Below are 21,182 nucleotides of genomic sequence, written 5' to 3'. Positions count from 1 at the left end.
AAGAAATGATCCTAAAGGCAGCAAGAGAAAAGAAATAAATAACATATAATGGACTTCTGATATGTCTGGCAGTAGACTTTTTAGTGGAAACATTACAGGCCAGGAGAGAGTGATATGACATATTTAAAGTGCTGAAGAAAAACAACTACAACAACAAAAAACACTTTTACACTAAAATAGAATATCTAGTAAAAGTATACTACAAATACGAAAAAGTAATAAAGACTTTACTAGACCCCTAACAGTAGTTGAGAGATTTCACTGACACCAGACATGCCAACAGGAATACTTCAAACAGAAGGAAAAAGACATTAATAAACCATAAGTAATTATCTGAAGGTACAAAACTCACAGGAAATAGTTTAAGTACACAAAAAATCCCACTGATTATTACAACACTGTAACTGTAGTGTGTAAACTACTCTTATCTTAAATAAAAAGACCAAATAATTGACCAATCAAAAATAATAACTACAAAGCCATAGACAGTACAGTAAGACAGAAATAGAAACAACAAAAATTAAAAAGTGAGGGGATGAAGTTAAGGTGTAGAGTCTTTATTAGTTTTCTTTTCGCTTGTTTCTTTTTTGTTTGCTTATTTATGAAAACTGTGTTAAGTTGTTATCAGCTTAAAATAATGGGTTATAAGATACTATTTGCAAGCCTCATGGTAACCACAAACCATAAAACATGATGGATACACAAAAAATAAAAAGCAAGAAACAAAATCACATTACCAGAGAAAATCACCTCATTAAAGTTAAACAGGAAGAAAAGAAAGAAGAAAGAGAAGACAATGAGAAAAGATTTTTAAAAAGGCAGAAGTAAATCCTTACTTATCAATAATAGCATTGAATGTAAATAGATTAAACTATTAAATCAAAATATAGTGGTTGAATGGATGAAAAAAGATCCCATGATCTGTTGCCTACAAGAAACATACTTCACCTATAAAGATGCACAACGACTGAACATAAACAGATGGAAAAAGATATCCCATGCCAATGGAAATGTAAAAAAAAGCAGGAGTAGCTATACTAGTATCAAAAAAAAACTAGATTTCAATACAAAAACTATAAGAAGAGACAAAGAAAGTCACTATATAATGATAAAAGGGTCAATTAAGCAAGAGGATATAACAATTGTAAATATGTTTGCACCAAACACTGTAACACCCAGATATATAAAGAAAACATTATTAGAAGTAAAGAGTGAGATAGACCAAAAGATAGTAATAGCTGGAGAGTTCAGCCCCACTGCCAACATTTGACACATATTCCAGACAGAAAATGAAGAAACAGCAGACTTCGTCTGCACTATAGACCTAATGGATCTAATAGATATTTACAAAAGTTTTCATCTAATGGCTGTGGAATACCTATTGTTTTCCTCAGCACATGGATCATTCTCAAGGATAGACCACATGTTATGTCACAAAACAAGTCTTAAAACATTTCAACTTTAAAATTACATCAAGCAGCTTCTGACTGCAATGGAATAAAACAAGAAATCAATAAGAAGAGGTATTTGGAAACTACACAAATACATGAAAACTTAAAAATGTGCTCCTGAATGACCAGTGGGTCAATGAATAAATCAAGAAGGAAATTGAAAAAATTCTTGAGATAAATGATACTGGAAACACAATATATCAAAACCTATCAAATATACCAAAAGCAGTACTAAGAGGGAATTTTAGAGCTATAAGTACATACTTCAAAAAGAAGAAGATCTTCACACTAACAACCTAATGTTCCATCTTAAGGAAAGAGAAAAGCAAGAGCAAACCAAATCCCAAATTAATAGAAGAAAATAAATGATCAATATCAGAACAGAAATACATGAAACTGAAATAAATAAATCAATAAAACAAAGGTTGCTTTTTTGACAAGATAAACAAAGTTGACAAACCTTTAGCCAGACTAAGATAAAAAGAAAGAAGATACAATAAATAAAATCAGAGATGATAAAGAAGGCATTACAACTGACACTGCAGTAATTCATATGATCACAAGTAGCTACTATCACCAATAAATTGGAAAATCTAGAAGAAATGGACAAAGTCCTAGACACATACAATTGACCAAGACTGTATCAGGAAGAAATTCAAAACCTGAACAGACCAATAACAAATAACAAGATCACAGCCGTAATAAAGAGTCACCCAATAAAGAAAAGCCCAGGACCAAATGGCTTTATTGCTGAGTTCTGCCAAACATTTAAAGAAGAACTAATATCAACCCTACTCAAACTATTTTATAAAATAGAGGAGGAGGGAATGCTCCCAAAATAGTTTTATGAGGCCAGTATTACCCTAATGCCAAAACCAAAGAAATATAAAAAAGGAATGCTACAGTCCAATATCCCTGATGAATATTGATGCAGAACTCCTCAACAAAATATTGGCAAACCAAATTCACCAGCACAGTAAAAAGATCATTAATCATGACTAGGTGAGATTTATCCCTGTGAGGCAAGAATGGTTTAATGTATGCAATGTATGTAATACAACCAATCAAGTAGAACACATCATCAACAGAATAAAGGACAAAAACCATATGATAAATTCAACCAATACTGAAAAAGTATTTGATAAAATTCAACATCCCTTTAGGATGAAATACTCTCAAAAAACTGGATATGAAAGGAATATACCTCAAAAGAATAAAATCCATATATGACAGACCCACAGTTAGTATCACACTGAATGGGGAAAAACTGAAAGCCTTTCCTGTAAAATCTGCAACACAACAAGGATGCCCACTTTCATCAATGTCATTGAACATAGCACAGGAAGTCCTAGCTAGAGCAATTAGACAAAATAAAAAATAATGAGCATACAAATTAGAATTAAAAATGTCAAATTACCCTTGTTTGCAAATGATATGATCTTATATTTAGAAAAACCTAAAGACTCCACAAAAAAAACCTATTAGAAATAATAAATTCAGTAAAGTTGCAGGGTACAAAATCAACATACAAAATTCAACAGCATTTCTATATGCTAACAATGTAAAACCTGAAACAAGAAAATTTTTAAAAAAGGAGCCCCATTTACAACAGCCACAAATAAAATTAAGTACCAAGGAATTAACTTAACCAAAGGAGTAAAAGATCTCTATAAAGAAAACTATAAATCACTGATGAAAGAAGTTGAAGAGGATACCAAAAAATGGAGAACTATTCCATGTTCATGAATTAGAATTATCAGTATTATTAAGATGCCTATTCTACCCAAAGCAATTTACAGATTCAATGCAATTTCTGTCAAAATACAAATGACATTCCACACAGAAAGAGAAACAAAATCCTTACATTTATATGGAACCACAAAAGACCCAGAATAGCCAAAGCTATCTTAAGAAAAAAAAAAAAACTGGAGGAATCACTTTACCTGATTTCAAATTATACTTCAGAGCCATAGTAACCAAAACAGTATGTTACTGGTCTAAAAACATATGCATTGACCAATGGAACAGAATACAGAAACCAAAATCAAATGCACACACCTACAATGAACTCATTTGCGACAAAGGTGCCAGGAACATACACTGGGGAAAGGACAGTATTGTCAGTAAATGTTACTGGGAAAACTACATATCCATATGCAGAAGAAAGAAACCAGACATCTGTCTCCCACCATATACAAAAACAAAATCAAAATATAATAAAGGCTTAAAGCTATATCCTCAAACTATGAAACTACTACAAGAAAACTTCAAGGAAACTCTGCATGACATAGGTCTGGGCAAATATTTCTTGAGTAATATCCCACAACAACAGGCAATTAAAGCATGAATGAATACATGGCTTCTGCACAGTAAAGGAAACAATCAACAAAGAGAATAGACAAATCCCAAATGGGACAAAATATTTGCATACTACCCATCTGTAAAGGGTTAATAACCAGAATATATAAGGAGCTCAAACAACTCCATAGAAAAAGATCTAAAAATCCAATTTAAAAATGGGCATAATATTTGTTTCTTTTTAAATTTTTTATATTTATTTTGTTTCTTTTTTTGCCTTCAATCAACTCACACCATTTTTTGTTTTGTTTTTTCATTTTTGTATTTTTCTATTTATCTCACTTCATTTTTTAATGGGCAAAATATTTGAATAGGCATTTATCAAAAGAAAACATACAAATGGCAAATGGCCACATGAAAATGTACTTAACATCATTGATCATCAGATAAATGCAAATCAAAAGTATAAAGAGATGTCATCTCATCCCAGTTAAAATGGCATTTATGCAAAAGACAGGCAGTAACAAATGCTGGTGAGGATATAGTGAAAAAGGAATCTTTGTACACTGTGGTGGGAATGTAAATTAGTACAACCACTCTAAAGAAAATTTTGGAGTTCCCTCAGAAAACTAAAAACAGAGCTACCTCAAAATCCAGCAATCCCCCTACTGGGTATATAGCCAAAAGAAAGGAAATCAATATTTTGAAGAGATCTCTTCACTCCCACATTTGTGCAGGTTTGTTCACAATAGCCAAGATTTGGAAGCCACCATATGTCCATCAATAGATGAATAGATAAAGAAAATGTCATACATATACATAAGGGAGTACTCTTCAGCCATCAAAAAGAAACAGATTCAGTCATTTGCAACAACATGTATTGACCTGGAGGCAATTATATTAAGTAAAATAAGCCAAGCACAGAAAGACCAAAGTCAGATGTTCTCAATTATTTTTGGGATCTAAAAATCAAAACAATTGAAGACATGGAGAGAGAGAATAGAAGGATAGTTACCAGAGGCTGAGAAGGGTAGTCAGGGAGTGAGGGGGAAGTGGGGATAACTAATGGATATGAAAAACCATTATAATTAATGAATAAGGTGTAGTAGTGGATAGCACAATAGGGTGACTCTAGTCAGTAATAATTTAATTTTTCATTTTAAAATAATGATAATATACATAGATAATTTGTAACATAAAGGATAAGGGGATTAATACCCTATCTTGCATGATGAGATTATTACGCATTGCATGCCTGTATCAAAATATCTCATGCACCCACTATGCACCCACAAAATTTAAAATAAAAAGTAAAAAAATAAATAAAAGTTATATAGCTAATTTTAAAACCTCCCTTAAGTCTAAAATGTGCCTATGATGTTTTCTTTAGAGAACTTGATAAATGAGAAAGAACTTACTTAGACCTATTATCAGCCACATCAATTCCTACATGGTAACAAAACACACAGTTTCATGAATTGGATTTGTAGTCAATGCAGTAATCATTTTATTATTGTTATAATATTATAAAATTGAATAAAACATCTGGAAATGTTTGAATACAATAAAACATCTAACAGAGAGATCACTAGTCATCCAATGTTTATTGAGTGCCCATAACCACAAATGCCTAAATATAGAAAGCTTGTATAAGGTAATTCATTATCTATTTATTCTAAAGAGAATATCCACAAATTGTAGACTTTGATTATGTATTCTTGTGGTAGCATATTTGAAGCAGCAAATATTTATTTATATCATTTAATACATTTTAAAGCCTATGCATGTACATATTTTTATGCATATAATTTACCACATTTATATTTTTATATATACTTTTTTCATTGTCAAATTCATTGAAATAATTTTATTCAAACTTTTCATATGAATATCCATCACCATTAGAGCCACTGCATAGAAATCTAGTACCTTTGTGGCAAATGTTTCCTAATGGAGATTCAGATATTTAGGTCTAACTCAGTTAGTGAACCTAGAACACCACTCACCAATAAACATTAATGGGAAAGAATCCTACTTCTAGTTCTCAATTCTGCAAATATCCTCAGAATTCGCAGTCCTGTGATTACAGAGAAGTTGGAAAAAGAAAAAGGAAAATGGAGGCCTAAGATGATTCTGAAAACTCAAACCTTGAAGATGGTGCAGATGACTGAGAAAATAGAAGTGAGGAAGGGAACTCTTCTTGGGTGAAGGCAGTGTCCACAGTTCTAGAGTTAAGTTTGACATGGCCCTGGGTCAGTCTAAGATAGTAGAAGAAATCATACTGCCTACATAAAGTTCCTTTGTTGAGAAATAAAACATAATCCCTTCTTTTCGATTTTCACACAAGTCCTGTCCTCATGCACATTACTTCTGTGAATCTTCATTATAGTCAAATTGGTATAGATTTAAATAAGATCTTATTTTATGTAACACCACTCCTCAGCAAGATAAGCCAACCTACAGCCCATGTAGAAATGCAATGAGATGATATCTCCATTAAGTTGAAATCCTCTAGAGTAAAACAAAACATACAACTCAGAGACATATGAAGAAACTGGAATATTTTCTTGTGCTCAAAGCCAAGACAGAATTTCAGTATGTAAGTGTCCACTTCTATTAAATGTTACTGAGAACTGGAGGAAAATGATCAGGGAACCATTAAAATGGGAGTTTCTTAAGGGGGGAGCCTACGTGATATTTATTTGAGTATTCCAAAGTGTCCACCAGAGAGTAAACCCTAGGTAAAATTGAGGACAAGAAAAAATGTATCTTTTTTTCATTTTAAAGGCTGAGACTGTTATGAAGACTTGTTTTATTCTTTTCATTTTGAATCTACCTCAAGGCCTAACTTCATCAGTGCATAAGACAGTAATTACCTTTATGTCTTGTCAGTAATTTTTATGTCTTGTCAGTAGTTTTAAAAAGAGTTGACTTTCCTAATAGGTTTGATTAAACTTTCCACATACTAGGTTTTTTATGTGAATATTTTTTCCAAGTTCACGTTAGGTGGATCAAAACATAATTAGATGCAATTAGTTACTAAATGCTAAACTTAATCTCCAAAAATTTGTTTCTTAAAAAATTCTAGCTTAATCCCTAAAAATACGTTGCTCATTTATTGCAGAGTAGATATTTCACGTGTACAAAAGTTCTTACCTACTGTATTATCAAATTTACATGGGGAAGGTGATAACATTTATGATTATTTTGTATTTTAATACATATATTTCCATGATGAAACATATGCACATTTCTTGAATTAATGACCCAATTTTACTGTCACTTTCTAAATGTTAAGTAATTTTATCACAGTCAACATATGCTGATAGGTATGTATTTGCAGATAAAGAGCAAATAAATCTGAATGGTGTGGCTTTAATGCCAAAATTATTCTTCCATACCTGCATCCTCACATCATAAAATGTCACAACAGAAATGACCCATGTTAATGTCAACACTACTGGGAGCTGTGCCGAAAAGAATTCTACAAGAACAACACAACGATTGCAAGTACCATAGAGTTTAACAATGCTGTCACAAAGTTGTTTGATTTCCATTATATACATACAATCAGGATTGACTTAATTATGTAAGCCTCCTTCTTTTGTTCACAATTAATATTTATTATATTTTAAGAGTAAAACTAATTTTCTGAAAAAAATGCATTCAGGTTTCGGACTTATTGAATTAAAGCACTTACCTTATTGAATCAATTATTGAGGACCAAAAGTAGGAAGCGGTAAAATTAAAAGCTATGTGCTTTCTATTATACTCATTAAAATTTAAATAAAGTTTCCATTCTAGCTAATAAATGTGAGGATATAATTGATAAATACTGGCTTTCTGACATTTTTATGTCAACAAGACATTTATTACTCATAAAATGAATTTTTAAAACAAATATTCCATTTTGGTGATAGTGATATCATAAGAATCCGTTTCAGTATGTCACTAGTGTTTACTATATCGGAATAGTTTAAGGAAATATCTAAGCATGTGAAAGCCTTAGACCGCAATTCATTTCATTTAACAACAATAACAATAACAATCTACTGTATGTCATATGATTCACATTATATTATTTCTAATACTTTTTTAATTTAAATTTTAAGTTCAGTAGCACGTGTGCAGGTTTGTTATATAGGTAAACTTGTATCATGGGGGTTTGTTGTACAGATTATTCTGCCACTCCAACATTAAGCCTAGCATCCGTTAGTTATTTTCCTGATGTAATTCTTCTAACAACCAAGTTAGTTTTGGAATTATCACCCTTAATTTTACATATTGAACTTAGAGCTAAAACAGGTGAAGTAACTTGTGCAAGGTCAAAGGCGTACAGAAGAGTTGGAATATAAGCCTATATCTGCGTGATTCAAAAGCCATGTTCCTTCAACCCAGTTCAGTGCACCCTTCCAGTATTATTTATTGGATTGTTTCTTTGAAATATTTTCATTCTTAGATGCAATTCCATTAAATAAGATACCATAATGGTTATGCATAAGAGAGAAGGATATAACATTTTAAATTTTCATTTCCTTTTTTTTTTTAATTTTTTGAGATGGAGTTTCACTCTTGTTGCCCAGGCTAGAGTACAGTGGTGCGATCTTGGCTCACTGCAACCTCCACCTCCTGGGTTCAAGCGATTCTCCTGCCTCAGCCTCTCAAGTAGTTGGGATTACAGGTGCCCACCACAGGGCTCAGCTAATTTTTTGTATTTTTAGTACAGACGGGGTTTCACCATGTTGGCCAGGCTGGTCTCAAACTCCTGACCTCAGGTGATCCACTCGCCCCGGCCTCCCAAAGTGCTGGGATTACATGCGTGAGCCACCGCACCCAGCCCAGGATATAAAATTTTTAAGGATAAAAGTGAAAATCAAAAGTGGAACTAAATTTACATACAAGGGGATACGAGTTGCTTTTTCTAAGTGTATTTATTTTGGTGAATTAACTATTTGTTTAAAAACTCAATGGAATTTAAAAATAAGAGTTATAATAGGTTTTTATTCTTGTGATGGTCTACTTTTTAGTTACAATGTAGGGCAGAAGATGTTGATATTCTGCTTTTGTTTTAGTTTTATACTACACAAATTATAAATTTTTAAAAAATTTATTATTTTCAATGAAAATTAATTACATCATAAAAATGATAACAATTATAAACAAGTGAAATTGTATCAAAAGATGTTAGATATGATATTGGTAAGCTCAAGCTGCCATTAGAAAATACCACAGGATAAGTGGCTTAAATACGACATTTGTTCTTTCACCATTCTGGATGCTATAAGTTCAAGATCAAGGGACCAAAAATTTGGTTTTAGGTGAGGCCTCTTTTCCTGGCTTGTAGATGGCCATCTGTCCACTGTGTACTCACATAACATTTTCTCTATGCTGAGAGAGAGAGAGAGAGACAGAGAGAGAGAGAGAGAGACAGACAGAGAGAGAGAGAGAGAGAGAGAGAGAGAGAGATCTGGCATCTCTTCCTCTTCTTTAAAGGACATCCATCCTATTGGATTAGGGCCCTACATTTAACCTTAATAAGATCCTTAAAGGCCTTATCTCCAAATAAAATGACATTGGGGGTTAGTATTTCAACATATGAATTTGGGATAGGGCACAATTCAATCCATACCAGACACAAATGACAAGAAATATATTACTGCAAATATATCCACACAAAATTTATTATAAAATATAACATCCAATTACATAATACTTCTTCATAATATAATACATATGGTATTGCTATGGTCTAAATTATACCCCTCCACAAAGTTCACATGTTGAAACTCTAAATTTCAGTACCTCAGAATGTGACTGTATTTGGAGTTAGGGTCTTTAAAAAGATAACTAATGTAAAATGATGTAATTAGAGTGGTACCATATCCAGTTTGGCTTGTGTCTTTACAAGAAGATGAAATTTGAATACACAGAAAGACACCAGGGACACGGGCACACAGAGGAAAAACTATGTGAGGATACAGCCAGAAGAGGTTATCTGCCAGCAAACAGGGAAGCCTCAAAAGAAACCAACCCTGATAATATCTTGATCTTGGACTTCTAGCCTCCAGAACTCTGAGAAAAAAAATTTACGTTGTTTGCTCCAACTTGACCCTCTCATTTGTTACACTCTCCTTCCTGAAATGAAATTTTTTCACCCTTTCTTTTACCACTTTTTATATTTCACAGCATTTTCTTCATTCTTATATAAATGTCCCGCGAAACAATTTCCACGTTTTACTCCTTATACCACACAAATTCAAAAGGTAAATCTCTGTGAAAGAAAATGTTAAAAAATAAATATTTAATGAACATTGGCCTCATTCCAAGTTCCCAGTGATCCTGGGTGTTAGAAATTCCAGATGAATGAGATGCAGTTTCTGCCCTTATGATGCTCACAGATTTGTGGGATTCACTGACTCAGGGATAAGTCAGTGGAGTTGAAAGTGATCTACAAAATTCCACATAGCTGTGTTATTTCCTTAACTGATAAAACTGTTCTCATTCTCCCAACTAGATTGAGTGGAGAAGGATACAGAGAAAATGCAAAATTGCATCTCCATGTATCTTTAGGTCTTCTACCCAAAGAATCTCTTTACAGAAATTCTGTTATTTGTGATTAACAGTCAAAATTTCACCCCCACCTATCCATGCCAGAGGGCACCTGAGAAAAGGTAGACTCATTGTCAAATAAATACCGTTTTAACTGCAGGTGTTTTTACTTTCATGATTACCTTCTAAAGCCGTGCATCTAATATTTATATTTTTCATTTGATATTTTATATAGAAGGCTTCCTCAAATTGTGTAAGAACTCTCAGAACTAGGATAATCTATGCTGGATTTGGGCTTACATGAGATAGGGAGAGGGACTCCTATATTTGTACATGAAGGTCAGTGACTGCATTTCTGGATACTTGTTCTTTTTTTGCTGTGCCTCCTCTCCACCTGAAATGTCTGTGTCATGTGGGCATATGCTGCTGATGTCTGAGACAGGGATCTTCTGTCTCTGCCCTTAGGCCCGTCAAGGACCCAAGATGTCTCCTATAACTGACTCAGCCACTCCCTAGTCCTCATATATTTGTCATTCCTATTGCGGCATCAGGGCCAGCCAACTGACACTCTTCTGTGTCTCCAGTGGGGTCCCTCTGACATCCCAACACAGAAACCGCCATGACAAGCTGCCTGGATCTTGATTCAGTCACCTTAAGTGATTTAGAAACCTCTAGCTACCTTGTAATCCACAAGGAACCAAGCCAATTTTGCCTTATTACCATGATATTGAGAACCTGAGAAATGAAAGAAAATATTTTGTTAAGTAACATGTCAATGTTTTAATACATAGTATCACCAGGGACTCAAAAATCCTGATTTGGAAACAAAAAACTGAATGTCAAATCTTTAATTTGTATTCCTGCTATAAGAGTATTCTTCTTGCCCTCCATCTCTATTCCCGCTAGGACAGATGAACATCTCTGAGCAACTATGGAGCAGATTCCGTAAACAAAGAAGCAAAAGAGAAAATCACAATAATATACCTAAAAATATATTAATTATATTACATAATTACAGGTAATAAATGCCATTTTAATTGTATAGGAGCATGGAAGAGGGAGTAATAACATGTTCAACTCAATGCTAAATAAATTACCGCCTATGGATGTGGGATGTTTCAGTGTACAAGGATGTTGCAAGTGCAGGCTAAAGAAACAATGTAAATTCACCAGTATTCTTCTCAGAATGTAAATAAATGTACATTGTTTTTCCATTTCTTGGTGACTTGCCATTTAATTTTTGCAGAGGAACACAGATATTATGATGACAATTATTTTTCCTATATTTTACATCAACCATTTAAAATTCCTTTTGCCTGCCGACTACTTTAATATTAAAAGACTTTACATATGCAGACTAAAAGTCCACAGTACCCATAAATTGAGATGATACTAATAATAGTCTAAGAAATAAAGCTTGTTGGTTTCAACCCTTTTTAGCTAAATGGATTTATATATTTGCTGTAGACCAGGATTTTCAAAATGAGGTAATGTATCAGAAATATCAGCATCACCTTGAAACTTGTTATAAATGAAAATTAACTTTGAAAAACTCAGTGGGTAAGGGTCAGTAAACTGCTGTTTTAACAGGCCCACTCAGTGATTTTGATGCATGATAAAGTATAAGAATGATTGCCTTAGATTAAAAATCTAATATATCATAAAATGCTTACTGGCTATTAAGAATTACATATTTTTCAAAATGTGTGAGATATATATACTTTACCATACATATATATGTGTGTGTGTGTGTTTATATACATATATATTTGGTTAAGAAGAAAAATAATATCAAATTCTATCTATCTGCTCATTTATCTAACTATCCAAGCCAGAGTTACAGGCTCATATGAGCACATCCAGGCACTTACCTGAGAAAGTCCAGAAGTGAAGAATGTTGCAAATGAAGTTGAATTACCCTTTTTTCATGGTTATCTACGGGTAAAGATTGACTTGAATTAATTCCAGGTGGCATTTTTCCACTCAAATGGAGCAGCACATCATAAATAGTCTTATTAAATTTGGAAAAGTCATTCTGTCTGGAAAACTTTTGGGGTGGCGAGGTTGATGAGTAGAGTTGCATTTTATATACATCCCTATGAGAAAAAGACTTGAAATTAAAAACAGTCTCAAAATGTTATACTATGGGGGAAAAATGTTCAATTCAATAACTAAATAAAATTCTATTAAAATCAACTAAGTAAGAAACTCCATAATACACTTCACTAGGCTACCATTTGTTGGTCAAAAAAAGATTTGTTAAATATTATCATAGATTTCCAGTATCTCATCTAAACACACATAATTATCTAATGCTGTAACTGTCAAATCTGAAGTATTAGATTATGAATAGATTGGATCTTGAGAAATAGAATACAGATTGAATTTAAACCCATCACCTACTAGCTGAGTGAGTATGGCAAGCTACCTAAACTCACAGAGCTCAATTTTGCATGATACAAATTGGAGATAAGAAGGTCTATAATAGTTTCCAAGATAGATTTCAAATGTTTATCACACATGTATATACAAAAATAATATATACACATTTTCTCAGTATTTGTATTTTAATGCTTAGAAGGGCACATCCTGCACATTGGCTTAATAAGCAGGGATTTTCATTTTAAAGATAAAGCCCACAGATAATATATACTCTTCTGTTCTTTAAATAAGATACTGCAACCTCTAATTCCTAGTAATACTGCACAAGGTTGTGATGCATACTGACTTTTAATGAAGTTAAAAATTACCACTATTCTTGCTGTCTATAATTTATTAAATATCTCACACCACATTGTCTAATTGTTAGCAATGAGAGTAACAGATGTATCACTTGCTTAGATTGACAAATAAAGTATCCGAGGCCGTTTTGAATGGCAGTTACCCACTTTGGTAGATAGGAAGTTCATACAGAAGAAAATGCATTCCACTGGGCAAGAAATAGACTACCACTGCTCAAAACATGGCTCTTCCACTTATTGCATGACATTATAAAAGTTACTTGACTTTTCTGTTCCTTAGTTTCCTCATAAGTAATGGATATGATAGAGCTAGTGTATCCTGAAGTCACCAGCAAAGAAACAAATATTTTATGGAGAAAATTAACACCACTATTGGTCAAGATTAATGCAAATGAAAAGGAACAATAAGCAATAAAAATAGACACTCAGGGATCCCAGGTATTATAGTTGTAAGACACAGGGTTGTTTTTGTTTTTTGTTTTTTGTTTTTTTTGATACAGCAGTTTTATTGTGCTGGGGGATTCCTCTGCCTCTGGTCAGTTTGGACTCTCCAAAGCCCAAAGGCTGGATTGGCTAAGTCACCCAAACAGCAGAGATGGCAGCCGGCCCCTCCACCCAGGAGTTCTGTCCAAGGTAGGTGCAACATTGCTACCATTTGCTGGCTAGAATTCCAAGCCAGTGGGTCCTTTCCTGTCAGGTGCTGTGGAAGGGGGGTCTGCAGACTGTCACTACTTCACACGTTGGATTCAGCTCCTCTCCTCGGGATATGTATGGGTGTCTAACCTCCCACTTTGCCAGAGTTTCAGTTACTTTTGCTGGGAGGACTGGAAAGCCAGAGTATCTAAAGCTTCTAGGTCTCCACACATGCTTGAGTGGCTGCTATGCTGAGACCCCACAGAGCTCAGTGAAGACACAGGTTTTAAACTAACCATATGTACTATGTTCAAAATTGGTAACTTTGTCATGGAACAATAAACTATATAAAATGTGACTAATGGAGCATTCACAAATAAAAATCTGAATAAATAAAATTAAGAAAGCAATGGATGAGCTTAACAGTAGATTAAATCAAATAAAAACAAAATTACTGCAATGAAATATAGGTCATAGAATAGCATTCATACTGCAACATTTGAGAAAATAAAAATCATCCTACCTGCAAGACTAAAGATGCAAAATAAAGAACAATAATGTTGATAAACATTTAGGCAAATATGAACTGATTAAAAACAATAATTAAACAAAAGTAATACTATTAAACATTATTAAATTATTGTTTAATAACTCCATATTTGCCTATATATAGTTTAACTATATTCCTTTTGCTCTTACATATATATTAATATGTTAAAGGATTTTGTTGATTTTTCAATTGTGAGAATCCCCTACTTTGGAGATTGAAAATATTCAAAAGGCTCACCCATCACTATCACCAGCAAACATGCAGTAAAATGATTAACAAATAAAACTTTTAAAAATAAGAATTGTAGAATATCTCATTATTGTTATACTAGTGTGCAAAAGGAAGAATTCAAAGAACACAACTAGAATGAATTATTATACCCATTTTCATTTTAATACTTAGCTTGAATCTAAAGTCAAGTTTCTATGACTTTATTGGACACTGTTGACAGTATGAATGGGCAGGATGCCCAGAAATGGAGGTGACACTTCATTTTAATACTATTTAATACTATTAAATTTATCAGTGAGCTTGCCAGCAGCTCAAAGCTGCAAGAGAATAGCATGCTATGCTATATATATGTGTATATACACATACATATATAAGTATATATGTATATATACACATACATATATAAGTATATATGTAATATATACATATATAAGTACATATGCACACATATATGTGTATACATACATATATGTACACATACATGTATAGAGACTTATATACACGTATGTATACATATATGTATACTATATATGTATGTACGCACATATATGTGTGTGTGTGTGTGTGTGTGTGTCAAATGTTCCTGAATCAAGCTGGGTAAACATCCTGCAAAGAAAGGTGAAATATTATTAATAAAACATAATTTGGAAATGTGCTTTCTTGAAAATGATGAGTTTTAAACTGACTCTCTATTGCCAAATACACGAGTTGGTGAATATGATTAATGAAATTAGAAATACATAACAACATTAATATAATACTAATTAAATTTTTTAATAATAGCTAAGATTTACTGAAGACTTACTAGGTTGTAAAGTCTGCTCTGACATGCATTAAATATATTATCTCATAAATGTTACAGCAACTGTTTTGGTTAGGTATTACTATTATCTCCTTTTTTACAGATGAGAAAATGGAGGCATAGAGGAAATATTTTCCTCATTTCAGATCCTCTTGTTATGAAAGATAAAACATTCTACTGGATGGATTTGATTTTCTATAAGATTCTACGTATTATACTAAATGAGAGGCTCTGGGATGGAATAGTTAGCTTTGGAACAAGCTTTCCTTAAGCTTCCCCTTAAGCTTCCTGACTGGCATTCTAGGATGTGTTATTTGTATGTGGCAGCTGCAGGAAGCTTCATGCTAGAGTGGAATCCTGGAATAGCAACTATATGTACTGCAATTACTTCTCTCAGAATAAGTGGGACTTCCAGTACAATTCAAATGACTCTATGATTAGTTGCTTAGAGATCTTCCCAGCGGTGTTTATAGAAAATGTTATTCCTACAATTCACCGAGCTTGAAAAGAATAGACTATAATATTTACTATATTTTCTGTGATTATCTCTGAAACATAAACTGTGTTTTCTTGTCTATTTCAAGGGTTACTTCTATCTTCTGCTGATTTGGGGAAGAGATAAAAAGAAATAATACCTAAGGGCTTCTACGAACTGAAAAAGGACTGGTGCCCAAAGTCATTAATTATAAAGGAAGTGCAAATTAAAATCCCAATGAGATATTATCTCATGGCTGTTAGATTGACTTATAAAAAATATGAACAATAACAAGTGTTAGAGAAGATGTGGAGAAAAGGCAATGCTTGCACACTTCTGGTAGGAAAGGTAAATTAGTACAGCTGTATAGAAAACATTATGGAGGATCCTCAAAAAATTAAAAATAAAACAAGGTGGCCGGGCGCGGTGGCTCATGCCTGTAATCCCAGCACTTTGGGAAGCCGAGGCGGGCGGATCACGAGGTCAGGAGATTGAGACCATCCTGGCGAACATGGTGAAACCCCGTCTCTACTGAAAATACAAAAAAATTAGCCAGGCGTGGTGGCGGGCACCTGTAGTCCCAGCTTCTAGGGAGGCTGAGGCAGGAGAATGGCGTGAACCCGGGAGGCAGCAGAGCTTGCAGTGAGTGGAGATCACGCCACTGCACTCCAGCCAGGGTGACAGAGAGAGACTCCGTCTCAAAATCAATCAATCAATCAATCAATCAATCAATCTAGGGTTTTCTAAGCATAAAATCATATCATCAGTGAAGACAGAAAGTAAGACTTCTTTCCTTATTTGGATGCCTTTTGTTTCTTTCTCTTGTCTGCTTGCTCTGAAAAGGACTTCCCATACTATTTGGAATAGGAGTGGTCAGAGTGGGCATCCATGTTTTGTTCTAGTACTCAAGGGAAATGGCTCCAGCTTATGCCCATTCAGTATGATGTTGGCTGTCATAGATGGCTCTTGTTATTTTGAGGTATGTTCCTTTGCTGGTGACTCTGTCGAGATTTTTTATCATGAAGGGATATTGGATATCATTGAAGGCTTTTATCACATCTATTGAGATGATTACAGTTTTTGTTTTTAATTCCTTATATATCGTGAATCACATTGATTAATTAATGTGTGTTGAATCAAACTTGCATCCCAGGAATGAAGCCTACTTGATCATGGTGAATTAGCATTTTGATGTGCTACTGGATTCAGTTTTCTAATATTTTATTGAGGATTTTTACATCTATGTTCATCAGGAATATTGGCCTATGGTTTTCTTTGTTCATTGTGTCTCTGCCAGGTTTTGGTATCACAGTGATGCTGGCTTCCAAGAGTGTGTTAGGGAGGAGTCCTTCCTCCTTGATTATTTGGAATAGAATCAGTATAATTGTTAACAGCTCTTCTTTGTATATCTGGTAGAATTTGGCTGTAAATTCTTTTGGTCCATGGCTTTTGTTAGTAGGTTTTTTATTACTGATTTAATTTTAGAAATCAGTATTGATCTGTTCAGGGATTCAATTTCTTCCTGATTCAATCTTGAGAGGTTGTGTGCTTCCAGGAATTTATCCACATTCTCTAAATTTTCTAGTTCATGTGCACAGAAGTGTGAATAAACATCTCTTAGGATCCTTTGCATTTTTGTGGGATCAGTTGTAATGCTACATTTAATGATTTTGATTGTGCTTATTTGTATATTCTCTCTCTTTGTATTAGTCTAGCTAGTAGTCTATCAATCTTGTTTATCTTTTCAAAAGACCAAGGTTTGGTTTTCTTGATTCTTTGCATATATTTTTGAGTTTCAAATTCATTCAGTTCTGCTCTTATTTTAGTAATTTATTTTATTCTGCTAGCTTTTGGGTTAGTTTTCCTAGTTTTTCTTTTTTTTAATTATAATTTAAGTTCTAGGGTTCATGTGCACAACGTGCAGGTTTACTACATATGTATACATGTGCTGTGTTGGTTTGCTGCACCCATTAACTCATCATTTACATTAGGTATTTCTCCTGATGCTATCCCTCCCCCATACCCCCACCCCACAACAGGCCACAGTGTGTGATATTCCCCGCCCTGTGTCCAAGTGTTCTCATTGTTCAATTCCCACCTATGAGTGAGAACATGCAGTGTTTGGTTTTCTGTCCCTGCGATAGTTTGCTCAGAATGATGGTTTCCAGTTTTATTCATGTCGCAACAAAGGACATGAACTCATCCTTTTTTTATGGCTGCATAATATTCCATGGTGTGTATGTGCCACATTTTCTTAATCCAGTCTATCACTGATGGACATTTGGGTTGGTTCCAAGTCTTTGCTATTGTGAATAGTGCTGAAGTAAACATACGTGTGCATGTGTCTTTATAGCAGCATAATTTATAATTCTTTGGGTATATACCCAGTAATGGGATGGCTGGGTCAAATGGTATTTCTAGTTCTAGATCCTTGAGGAATTGCCACACTGTCTTCCACAATGGTTGAACTAGTTTACAGTCCCACCAACAGTGTACAAGTATTCTTATTTCTCCACATCCTCTCCAGCACCTGCTGTTTCTTGACTTTTTAATGATTGCCATTCTAATTGCTGTGAGATGGTATCTCACTGTGGTTTTGATTTGCATTTCTCTGATGGCCAGTGATGATGAGCATTTTTTCATGTGTCTGTTGGCTCTATAAAAGTCTTCTTTTGAAAGGTGCCTGTTCACATACTTTGCCCACTTTTTGATGGGGTTGCTTGATTTTTTCTTGTAAATTTGTTTAAGTTCTTTGTAGATTCTGGATATTAGCCCTTTGTCAGAGAGGTAGATTGCAAAAATTTTCTCCCATTCTGTAGGTTGCCTGTTCACTCTGATGGTAGTTTCTTTTGCTGTGCAGAAGCTCTTTAGTTTAATTAGATCCCATTTGTTTATTTTGGCTTTTGTTGCCATTGCTTTTGGTGTTTTAGTCATGAAGTCCTTGCCCATGCCTATGTCCTGAATGGTATTGCCTAGGTTTTCTTCTAGGGTTTCTATGGTTTTATGTCTAACATTTAAGTCTTTAATCCATCTTGAATTAATTTTTGTTTAAGGTGTAAGGAAGGGATCCAGTTTCAGCTTTCTACATATGGCTAGTCAGCTTTCCCAGCACCATTGTTGCTTTGACGATTTGACAGAAGAAGTAGGCTTCAGAAAGTCAGTAACAACAAACTTCTCCGAGCTAAAAGAGGAAGTTTGAACCCATTGCAAGGAAGCTAAAAACCTTGAACAAAAGATTAGACGAATTGCTAACTAGAATCAACAGCATAAAGAAGACCTTAAATAGCCAGATGGAGCTGAAAAACCATGACACGAGAACTACGTGATGCATGCACAAGTTTCAGTAGCCGATTCAATCAAGTGGAAGAAAGGGTATCAGTGACTGAAGATCAAATGAATGAAATGAAGCAAGAAGAGAAGTTTAGAGAAAAGAGTAAAAAGAAATGAACAAAGCCTGCAAGAAATATGGGACTATGTGAAAAGATCAAATCTACGTTTGATTGGTGTACCTGAAAGTGACAGGGAGAATGGAACCAACCTGGAAAACACTCTTCAGGATATTATCCAGGAGAACTTCCCCAACCTAGCAAGGCAGACCAACATTCAAATTCAGAAAATACAGAGAACACCACAAAGATACTACTCGAGAAGAGCAACCCCAAGACACATAATTGTCAGATTCACCAAGGTTGAAATGAAGGAAAAAATGCTAAGGGCAGCCAGAGAGAAAGGTCGGGTTACCCACAAAGGGAAGTCCATCAGACTAACAGTGGATCTCTCAGCAGAAACCCTACAAGCCAGAAGAGAGTGGGGGCCAATATTCAATATTCTTAAAGAAAAGAATTTTCAACCCAGAATTTCATATCCAGCCAAACTAAGCTTCAGAAATGAAGGAGAAATAAAATCCTTTACAGACAAGCAAATCCTGAGAGATTTTTGTCACCACCAGGCCTGCCTTACAAGAGCTCGTGAAGGAAGCACTAAACATGGAAAGGAACAACTGGTACCAGCCACTGCAAAAACATGCCAAATTGTAAAGACTATCAATGCTAGGAAGAAACTGCATCAACTAACAGCCAAAATAACCAGGTAACATCATAATGACAGAATCAAATTCACACACAACAATATTAACCTTAAATGTAAATGGGCTAAATGCCCCAATTAAAAGACACAGACTGACAAATTGGATAAAGAGTCGAGACCCATCAGTGTGCTGTATTCAGGAGACCCATCTCATGTGCAGAGACACACATAGGCTCAAAATAAAAGGATGGAGGAAGATCTACCAAGCTAATGGAGAACAAAAAAAAGCAGGGGTTGCACTCCTAGTCTCTGATAAAACAGACTTTAAACTGAGAAAGATCAGAAGAGACAAAGAAGGCCATTACATAATGGTAAAGGGATCAGTTCAACAAGAAGAGCTAACTATCCTAAATATATATGCACCCAATACAGGAGCACCCAGATTCATAAAGCAAATCCTTAGAGACCTAAAAAGAGACTTAGACTCCCACATAACAACAATGGGAGACTTTAACACCCCACTGTCAATATTAGACAGATCAACGAGACAGAAGGTTAACAAGGATATCCAGGAATTGAACTTGGCTCTGCACCAAGCAGACCTAATAGACATCTACAGAACTCTCCACCCCAAATCAACAGAATATACATTCTTCTCAGCACCACATCACACTTATTCCAAAATTGACCACATAGTTGGAAGTAAAGCACTCCTCAGCAAATGTAGTTTTTCTAGTGCCTCAATGTGTGAAGTTTAATTTGATATATTTGTTTTTTTATTTGAGATCGAGTCTTGCCCTGTAATTCAGGCTGGAGTGCAGTGGCATGATCTCAGCTCACTGCAACCTCTGCCTTATGGGTTCAATAAATTCTCCTGCCTCAGCCTCCCTAGTAGCTGAGACCACAGGAGTGTGCCACCATGCTTGACTAATTTTTTTGTATTTTTGTAGAAACAAGGTTTCACCATGTTGGCCAGACTTGTCTTGAACTCCCGACCTCTGGCAATATGCCCACCTCAGCCTCCCAAAGTACTAGAATTCCAGGCATGAGCCATCACACCCAGCAATTTGGAATCTTTCTAACTTTTTGAGTTAGGTGTTTAGCATTATAAACTTTCCTCTTAACAATGTTTTAGCTGCATCCCAGAGATTTCCTGTAACTAATAAATGACTTCAGTCAAGTTTCAAGATACAAAATCAATGTATGAAAATTGGTAGCATTTCTATTCACCAATAATGTTCATACTGAGAGCCAAATCAAGAAGGCAGTCCTATTTACAACAGCCACAGAGAAATAAAATACCTAAGAATACATCTGACCAAGAGGTGAAAGATCTATACAAGGAGATCTATAAAACATTGCTGAAAGAAATAGATGACACAAACAAATGGAAAAACATTTTATGTTCATTGGTTGGAAGAATCAA

The 21,182-nt window shown here is 34.5% G+C and overlaps 1 protein-coding gene across 1 annotated transcript in view; it reads right to left on the bottom strand.

The window, feature by feature from the left end:
* Window positions 1–21,182, bottom strand: part of CFAP47 (cilia and flagella associated protein 47) — a 508,878-nt gene that overhangs the window by 312,617 nt on the left and 175,079 nt on the right. Inside the window, exon 30 of the mRNA XM_030933635.1 lies at window positions 12,170–12,394. Coding sequence (XP_030789495.1) covers window positions 12,170–12,394 — 225 coding nt within the window. The remainder of the gene's footprint in view (window positions 1–12,169; window positions 12,395–21,182) is intronic.

Source organism: Rhinopithecus roxellana, chromosome 7 (genome assembly GCF_007565055.1).
Source record: "Rhinopithecus roxellana isolate Shanxi Qingling chromosome 7, ASM756505v1, whole genome shotgun sequence".
Lineage (NCBI taxonomy): Eukaryota > Metazoa > Chordata > Mammalia > Primates > Cercopithecidae > Rhinopithecus > Rhinopithecus roxellana.
Note: the sequence above shows the minus strand (reverse complement) of the source record. Positions and strands in the feature narration are given on the sequence as shown.